This window comes from Rhipicephalus microplus, chromosome 2 (assembly GCF_043290135.1).
Source record: "Rhipicephalus microplus isolate Deutch F79 chromosome 2, USDA_Rmic, whole genome shotgun sequence".
Classification (NCBI taxonomy): Eukaryota; Metazoa; Arthropoda; class Arachnida; order Ixodida; family Ixodidae; genus Rhipicephalus; species Rhipicephalus microplus.
This window is the reverse complement of record NC_134701.1, coordinates 126,230,674-126,240,059: the sequence shown is the minus strand read 5'-3', so window position 1 is coordinate 126,240,059 and position 9,386 is coordinate 126,230,674. Positions and strand designations below refer to the sequence as shown.

Below are 9,386 nucleotides of genomic sequence, written 5' to 3'. Positions count from 1 at the left end.
CCACTAAGGCTTGACTCCGTATTATGTAGTTTTGGCACGCGAAACATCAACATATCGCAGCAGTTTTGAGAGATGAGTATGGGCAATACATTTGCTGAATTCGAATCCTATCTTTGCAAAGAATATATTGCCAAGACTTTAAGTGTCATGCGACTTGTCGTACACTTGTGCGATAAGCACTTGCCGCGTGCTAAACACAACACCTGTTATCGTTTGCTGTACCTAAAAAGCACCGGCACTGTAAGTGGCGCACTCATTTTTTTCTATATAGTATCGTCACGGGAAGTTCACCCATCGCTGTAATGTTGATGGCAAAGTAAAGCCCTCTGAACTCGCTCGCCGTTCATTTCTTTTTCTGCTAGAACGTAGCGTCTTCCTATTTTGGCCAAGACTATTGCTAAGACTTCAAGCGATATATGCTAAAGCAGCGCCTGCGTATTCTTGCTAAGACAACCGGAAAAATATCAAGCGATATGATAAAGCAGCGTATGCATATTTTTTTTCAGACAATCGCCAAGACACCAAGCGATATGCTAAAGTAGCGCCTGCACATTTTAGCCAAGACTATCGCCAAAATTTCAAGTGATATTATAAAGCAGCGCCTGCATATGTTTATAATGACAATCGTCAAGACTTCAAGTGATATGCTCAAGCAGCGCCTACATATTCTTGCCAAGACAATCGCCAAGACTTCAAGCGATACTATGCTAACACAGATTCTGCATGTTCTTGTCAAAACATCGTGCGATATGCTAACGCAGCGTCTGCCCTGGTAGTGCATTACGTAGAAATGAACGGGTTATATACGTTACGTCCAAATGAAGGTATGAACACTTGCACTGATTTATTGGCGGCGCAAATTAAGCGCTTGTGATGGCGCGCTAGATGCCCAGCGTGGTGGCCATCGTGTGCCCCATCACCGGAACTTGCTGCTGTTGTGCGGCTACGGCGGCGGCCGATTCACGAGCCTGCTTGCGAGTGACGCTCAGGAAGAGCTGCTCCAAAGAAGTGTCCGATATGTAGAAGTCCTGGAGCTTGAAGCGCTTCTTTATGCGCGCCATGCGGGCGAACATCTCGCTCCAAGGGATTTCCACTCGGGACATGCGGAACTCCATCATACCCTGAAAAAGGAACCGCAAGTACCGTGATTTTTTAGCGTATGTTGTCTATTGGTTACCTTAGCTTATAATACAGACGACGAGCCTCACTGAAAATGCTCCCGTTTCCGTACTTTCATAGTGAGCTAGTGCTTTGTGCCGGCCGACTTAATGCGGCGTGCAAGGGTTTATTGGTCAGGCGCTGCTGCGTGTAAAGTCGAGATGCCCCGTGACGTCCTCTGACGCTCCGGCAGCACTCACCGCCTGGGCTAGAGGTGGGGCTGGTTAATACAACTAGGTGTTAAGGACACATATAAAGGGCCAACAAAGTGGATCCTTCGTTTTAGCTGAAAAGGTATAGCCTCGGACGCGTAATTCAAAGGTTATGGGTTGGGATTCCATCGACAAAAAAGGACGATTTTTCGTCAGCTTTAACATGTGTAATAAGTGGGATTCATTGCAATAAAATTAAACCACAAATAATGTTCACTTTTCTTTCCTTAGCTTGATTATTTGTGAATTACAAGAGCTTTAAAGGGGCCTTGAAACATTTTTTAGGTAGCCACAGAATGAATTCACTGGAAGAGCTTATTGCCTCACAAATTCAATGCCGCAAAACGTTTAAGAATCCGTCTAGTAAGGGCGGATATACTAAGACTTGTCGTACGCTGCGATCGCATTCCCTCTTCTCTCGTCCCGATGAAAGCGCTAGAAGCTAAGCAGGGAGAGATGGCAGGGGCGAAGAAATACGTCACGCGCGCCTCGTGACCTTGATCACTCTTTTTCTCTTGATTGCGCGCGCCCGCGTGGACAACTCGCGGCCTCCCGCGGCGATCTCTGTGACGACTAATCGCGCCATGTTCAAATCAGCCAATGGCTGATAAATGGGCTTCCTACGAGTGATTTTTGAGCATTTTCTGTCATTTCTCCAGAAGAAGAAAGCAATTTTCAGGTGACTTTGACAACCTATTGTGACTTTCAGGCCGCGTGCTGCGCTCTAATATTTGGCTCGCGTGTTGTATGGAGCCTTTACTAAAGATCGGCAGCGTTTTCTGACCATGCTCAAAAAGTGTTGCAGGGCCCCTTTAATACAAAGGAAAAAAAAAAACGAGCACCTCAGGCAATAGCTCTTCCGGAAAAGAAGGTCAGGCATCGGTTAGCATGTAACAAGGGCAGACTCGTGAAGTGATCATGATAGCTATTCGTCACGCAGGGGCTTCTGGCGCAATTGTTGCACGGACTCTTTCAAGTGATTTGAGCACATTTGTCAACACATGTTTTTGCAAGTAGTAACTAGGAAACAGCAAGATACCTTGAGGTCTGCATGAACTGAACCACCTTTGTTAGGAAAACATGGAATACCACGTTCCATTTCCCAAGAAGTAGTCGTCATCCGGGTTGTCGGGTGGTGGTTGGTCGACAGGCGCATGAGAGAGACAGTCGGCGTCGGAGTGTTTCTTGCCGAACTTGTAAATGACAGTAATGTCGTATTCTTGAAGTCTCAGGCTCCATCATGCGAGGCGACCTGAAGGGTCCTTTAAGGTGGCTAGCCAACACAAGGCGTGGTGGTCGCTCACAACTTTGAAGGGCCTGCCGTAGAGGTAGGGGCGAAATTTCGACGTAGCCCAGATGATGGCGAGGCACTCCTTTTTTGTTGTGGAATAATTGGCTTCTGCTTTGGATAGCGATCGGCTGGCGTAACTAATAACCCTTTCAAGTCAGTTAGCCCTCTGCACAAGAAGGGCGCCAAGACCTACGCTGCTTGCGTCAGTGTGTATTTCTGTCTCGGCGAATTCGTCAAAATGGGCAAGTAACGGAGGCGTCTGGAGGCGATGTTTAAGCTCCTGGAAAGCGTGTTCCTGCGGCGTTTCCCACTTGAACTCCACGTCGGCCTTGGTAAGGTTAGTGAGAGGATCGGCGATGCGAGCGAAGTTTTTCACAAACCGCGTATAATTGGCGCACAGGCCCAGAAATCGGCGCACCGCCTTCTTGTCAGTGGGCGGCGGGAAGTCGGTGATGGCGGCTGTTTTCCGTGGATCGGGACGAGCTCCAGACTTGCTAATAACGTGCCCCAGAAACAAGAGCTTCTCGTACGCAAATCTGCACTTTTCTGGCTTCAGTGTGAGTACGGACGTCTTGGTGGCTTGAATCACAGCTTCAAGGTGCCGAAGATGCTCGTCGAAACTCGAGGAAAACACGACGACGTCGCTCAAGTACACAAGGCAAGTCTGCCACTTCAATCCTGCCAGTACTGTATCCATAACGCGTTGAAAAGTTGCAGGCGCTGAGCAAAGACCGAAGGGCATCACCTTGAACTCGAAGAGGCCGTCCGGTGTTATAAACGTTGTCTTTTCTCGGTCTCTTTCGTCGACTTCGATTTGCCAATAGCCAGTCTTGAGGTCCATTGACAAAAAGTACTTGGCGTTATGGAGCCGATCAAGTGCGTCGTCAATTCGTGGGAGAGGATACACGTCCTTTCTTGTGATTTTGTTCAGGTGGCGATAATCGACGCAGAAACGTAGGGTCCCATCCTTTTTCTTCACTAACACCACAGGGGATGCCCATGGACTTTTGGCCGGCTGGATAATGCCATCCCGCAGCATTTCATGAACTTGTCTCTTCATGGCCTCACGTTCTCGCGTCGAAACCCTGTACGGACTCTGACGGAGTGGTCTGGCATTTTCTTCGGTTATGATGCGATGTTTCGTGATTGGGGTCTGCCGAATTTTTGATGACGACGAAAAGCAATCTTTGTATTGCAGGAGCAGGGCCTTGAGCTGTTGTTGCTTATGGTTCAGATGTCTGGGATTGATATTGAAAGCTAAGGGAGGGGCTAGGTTCCTCTGAGCAGGTTCCGCAGAATCGGCGAGGGTGAAAGCACTGGCGGCTTCGACAATTTCTTCGATGTATGCGACCGTTGTTACTTTGTTCACATGTTTGTACTCACTGCTGAAATTCGCGAGCATAACCATCGCTTTGCCTCCCCGCAGCTCTGCAATTCCTCTTGCGACGCAAATATTTCGGGTGACCAACAGATGCTGACTGCCTTCAACGACGCCTTTCAAGTCAGGTGATTTAGGAGTGCCGACTGAAATAATGACGCTTGAGCGAGGTGGAATGGTGACTTGTTCTTCCAGCACATTCAAGGCATGGTTTCCTGACGGCGTGCGCGGCGGTAGTGCTTCTTCTGTAGATAACGTTATCGACTTTGTTTTTAGGTTGATGACAGCACCATCGAGGCATAAGAAGTCCATGCCAAGGATGAAATCTCTCGAGCAACGCTGTAGGACTACAAAGTCTGTAGGATAAATACGGCCGTTAATGGTGACTCTCGCTGTGCAGATTCCTGCAGGCGTTACGAGATGACCTCCGGCTGTGCGGATTTCAGGGCCTTCCCAAGCTGTCCTAACTTTCTTTAACTTCGCGGCGAAGACCCACTGATGACGGAATAGTCGGCTCCAGTATCGACGAGAGCGGTCACACTGTGGCCATCGATAAGAACGTCAAGGTCGCTAGTTCGCCGTCTCGCAATACAGTTAGGGCGTGGCGTCGGGTCACGGCTGCGTCGGCTTGTTCCGCTGCTTCCATGTTGCGTCGTCAGGTCACCTTCGGTAAGTGAGGTTTCGCCGTCAGGGCTTTGCCTGGTTGGCGTTGTGTTCGGAAAGCTCTGTCGCGTCGTCGTCGTCGGAGGAGGAGGATCTTCGGTAGTTCGTCGCACAGCAACCGCACCTCTATTGGTTGCTGCCCTTAGTTTCCCGGATACGGACTAAGAGACCAGCCCCGCGTCGAGCCAGAGTGCTGCCGGTGGTGCGGTGACGTGTGGCGGCTGGGCGACAGCGAACGCGAAGGGCTTCGTGGTGTCCGCTGAGGTCCTGTCGGGTAGTCGGCGATGTCACGTGGTCGTTCTCCTAGTTGTGAACGCGGTGCATTGACGGCGAAGCCACGCAGTCCCATCTGTCCGTACTGGCAACGGCGGTATGTGTGTCCGGCCTCGCCGCAGTGGTAGCAGAGCGGGCGGAGGTCAGGGGTGCGCCAGACGTCAGTCTTCCTCGGTGCACTGCGCTGGGCCGCTGGCGAACGGTATGACGTTGGTGGGGGTGGTGGCGGCGGTGGCGTCTGTCGACGGAAGTGCGATGGGGCGGCGTTTTGGCATAGACGGGGAGGAGCGTAGTGGCGCACTGCAGCGGCGTAGCTCATAGCTTCCGGCTCGGGCAGCGGTGCTTGGGGAATTCGAAGCGATTGCCGAACTTCTTCTCGTACGATGTCGGTGATCGAATCCACTTGAGGCTGCGCCGAAGGCAACAGCTTGCGCAGCTCTTCCCGCGCGATCGCTCGGATCGTTTCACGCAGGTCTTCGGAGTTACTGGCTTGAGCAGCAGCGCGTTCTGGAGTCAGGCGACGATTATACTATCTGGTGCGCATGTCCAGGGTCTTTTAGATAGTGGTCGCTTCGGCTACAAATCCTTGGACGGTGTTCGGTGGATTTCTCACCAGTCCCGCGAAGAGCTCCTGTTTCACCCCTCGCATGAGGAAACGAACTTTTTTCTCCTCAGACATGTCTGGGTCAGGGTGACGGAATAGTCGGGTCATTTCTTCTGTGAAAATGGCGACATTTTCATTTGATAGCTGAACCCGGGTCTCTAATAATGCAGCGACACTCTCTTTGCGAGCGACGCTCGCGAACGTTTGCAGGAATGCGCCGCAGAAAACATCCCACGTTCGGAGCGTGGACTCCCGATTTTCGAGTCAGGTCCTTGCGGTGTCTTCCAAATAGAAGAACACACGACGGAGCTTTTCTTCATAGTCCCAGTGGTTGAGGGTGGCCACACGGTCGTATGTTTCTAGCCAGGACTCCGGGTCTTCGAACGATGACCCATGGAAAATTGGTTGTTCCCTGGGTTGTTGCAGGACCATCGTGGGCTGCGACGCTGCGGTTGTCATTGTCGCTGCAGTCGCGGTCATGGCCTTGATCTTCCGCGCCTTGTCTTGTAGAAGCCCGTACTCCGGTGGTAGCCCTTGCTGTCGGCGGCTTGTTCGCTGCTCCTGGTTGGCATCGGTGTCTTCTCCGCGACGTGGGCTGGGTTCACGGCTTGACGGGGGTGTCCGTTACATGAACGAAGCAGCACCTCCACCAGATATCATGGGGTCGTGACGTGGCCGAAGACAGGAGACTTTATGTTGGCATTCAACTGTTTATTTGGGCGAACCTGTGCCCGATAAACGGAAAGTGCCATTACAGTAGCAGTCTTGCACAGATAGCAGTGAACGGAGCGTCGGCCGTCGATCAACTACTGACAAGTGGCGAAGCGCATCGGCATTTATACTCTTGCCGTCGAATGTTCTAGCGTTATTGCTGGTGGTGGCGTAGGTTCCAGAATAATCTGTACAGTTCGCAGAGTAGGCGTGATCTTATCGAAATGATCTATTACAGTACGGAAGCTTCTCGAAAACTACAGGCGCGGTTTGCGCTGAGAATTGTGTAGTGTTTTGGGACAATAACAAAACTTGGGAAATGGAACGTGGCAATATGTATTGATTGAACCTCATTTTGCATTGTACTAAAGCTAATGATCACATTAAAAAGGCACTGGCATGGTTTACGAGTTGTTCGACGCACCATTTTACGCAAGCCACGCCAGAGGTGCAATAATTTTTTTGCCCGAAACGTACGTTGGAACAAAAAAAAACACCATTGCACTGTGTTTTTAGCCTGTAGTTTGATTCTCAATATGCAAAATGAGAACACGAATTATTTTAAACCATATGAATAAACTGTTAGTTTGATTATGACTAATTATTTCAAGTATTCTGCAGATCCACACCATACGGGAATCGGTTTCGTGAAAAGCAGTCGGCGAATGATTGTCGACGAGTCATGAAAAAAATAACACCAGCCTCGCTTATTTTCAAGGGCATACCGCAAGTAATGTCTCTCGAACTTGCTAAAACATTTTCATTCATCATTTCCCCCAAAAAACATCCACTCCAACCTCCATTACACGGCACGCACCTCGTAGGTGTAGACCAGCTCGGCTTGATCAAATGTCTCCGTGACAGCCATGCTGACGTCACGCTGGTAGGAGACGTCGAGCTTCCGATCAGGCAGCGTCTTCACCACGATGGTGTAGCCCTTGCCAAACTTCCTCTGGAGGTGCGACAGTGATCCCAAGCACTGCAGCTTGCCCTCGCCCAGGATGGCTACTCGATTGCACAGGAACTTCACGTCGGACAAGCTGCGCAGGGGGCCATGAAAGACGACTTACGTTTCACATAACATTCGTACCACTCATGCCCTGCTGCCCTTGAACGCCACCGTCCTGTTTCTCGACAACCACACAAATTTTTATTGCCAGAGCAATGATATAAGTTTTTGCCGTCGATGTCCTAGTTGCCATCCTGTTTCATATTAAGTCCGAATTTATATCCCCCCTGCCCATGCGCATCGCATGTTCTGCCCGCGGGTCGAAGCGCGCGAGCTGGGGCTACGAACGCGGCTGAAGCGAAGATCAAACGAGCCGACTCATTTTCATCGTTTGGAGTGTGCATGTGACAGCGTCACCACACGTGTGAAGCGAGTGCTATCTCGGCCCTTCTATACGTGCTGCGCTCTGAACGCGAGGAGAATATGCAGTATTCCATACGTGGAGCAGCCTTATTCTCTTGCACAGCCCTTTTTTAGAGTGAATACAGACTGTATGGAAACGAGATAGCTACCAGTACTTCGTATTACATTACCATTTGTTGCTATCGCATTAATTTCTTCGCTCTTACGGAGAAACTGATTTTGTTATAGAAGATCGTAAACAGGGTGCGCTAAGCATCGATGATTGGGCGGCAACGAAAGGTTCTTTTTGCAGCGCAAACATTGCTACATACGTTGGCAAACTCACCGCAGTTGGCTCGCTCAGACTCAAGACTGATTTCTCAGTCAGTGCATGAGTGAGTATATATGACAGAATAACTTCACAAATTTGTGCGGAAACACAAAGCCGTCTGGTGCAATAAGTGACGCGTGCGAAAGGAAATGCAGAAACGAGTGCAGCATAGTGACTGCGTGATTAACAGGATGCCATGGTAAACGTCTAACAGATTTCTGAGAGTAAGCGGGCAGATGCGTAGCGAGGGGCTTATAAGAAGCACTCTATAATAAGGCCTATAATAAGGACTATAAGAAGCACTCTAGGTGAATCTGAATATGGGGTCGCAAACGTAAAGCCTATTCGGCAGGTAGTTCACGTTACGTAAAAAGGTTTACATTCCCTAAGCACCCGCACACGCGCAGATTCTGTCCGGTGTCCCGTAACATGGTAACATAAGAAAGTATACGTACAAGCTAAAAACCCCAGCCTGTTCTAGGTGCCTTCGTGTTATTTGCGCTAAGTGAGAAGGCTGCGAAATGTTACACCGACATGGCGAAATTTCTGCGTTTCTGGGCCACATCGTACTCTGCTATTCAACTGCTTCTGCTCTTACAGGTTCTGAGTGTTACACCAACATGACGAAATTTCTGAGCTTCTGGGCCACATCGCACTCTGCTATTCAACTGTTTCTGCTCTTACATGTTCTGAGTGTTACACCAACATAGCGAAATTTCTGTGCTTCTGTACCCCATCGTACTCTGCTATTCCACTGTTTCTGCTTTTCCATGCTCTGAGTGTTACATCGACATGGCGAATTTACTGCGCTTCTGGGCCACATGGTACTCTGCTATTCAACTGTTTCAGCTCTTGCATGTTCTGAGTGTTACACCAACATGGCGAAATTTCTGCGCTTCTGCGCTACATGTTGCTCTGCTACTCAACTGTTTCTGCTTTTGCATGTTCCGTAGCCAGAAACAGTAACCTGCGAGAAGGATACCTCAAATGACGAGTGTACGAATACACCACCCCGCAAGAAGATGTAAGTGTGAAGTGAATGAGAAAAAGACCTGCTTAAGTTGTTCTTTGTGCTTCCCTTTTTCCGGCAGGTGTTGTCGAGAATCATGATCCACACGCCCAGCTTTAAATCAAATAAAACTTTACTTGAAAGAAGCACACACGTTAATAACTACAACGTTAACTCTCCAGTTCGATCCCTGGCAGGGGCTTGTTGCTAAAGCGTGGATGCTCCTCGAATGCTTGTAGCACTGTGCCAACAACCACTCCCACTGGTTTTGATAATTGTGAAACGTTTAGAAAGGAGGACCTGGCGCTTGAACTAAAACGTCCTCTGAAAATTCTTGAGGCTCCTTCAAATTCTCCTTTCCTCGCGTGCTACGTCACGCCAAGTGTCCGACAGCCTCCCTTTTTT

At 49.6% G+C, this 9,386-nt stretch overlaps 1 protein-coding gene across 1 annotated transcript in view; it reads right to left on the bottom strand.

The window, feature by feature from the left end:
* Positions 1-819: 819 nt before the first annotated feature.
* LOC142786049 (phospholipid-transporting ATPase ABCA3-like) overlaps positions 820-9,386 on the bottom strand; it is a 57,328-nt gene continuing 48,761 nt past the window's right edge. The window contains exons 6-7 of the mRNA XM_075883910.1: positions 7,108-7,330; positions 820-1,121 (exon numbers count right to left, since the gene is read on the bottom strand). Coding sequence (XP_075740025.1) covers positions 882-1,121; positions 7,108-7,330 — 463 coding nt within the window. The 3' untranslated portion in view covers positions 820-881. The remainder of the gene's footprint in view (positions 1,122-7,107; positions 7,331-9,386) is intronic.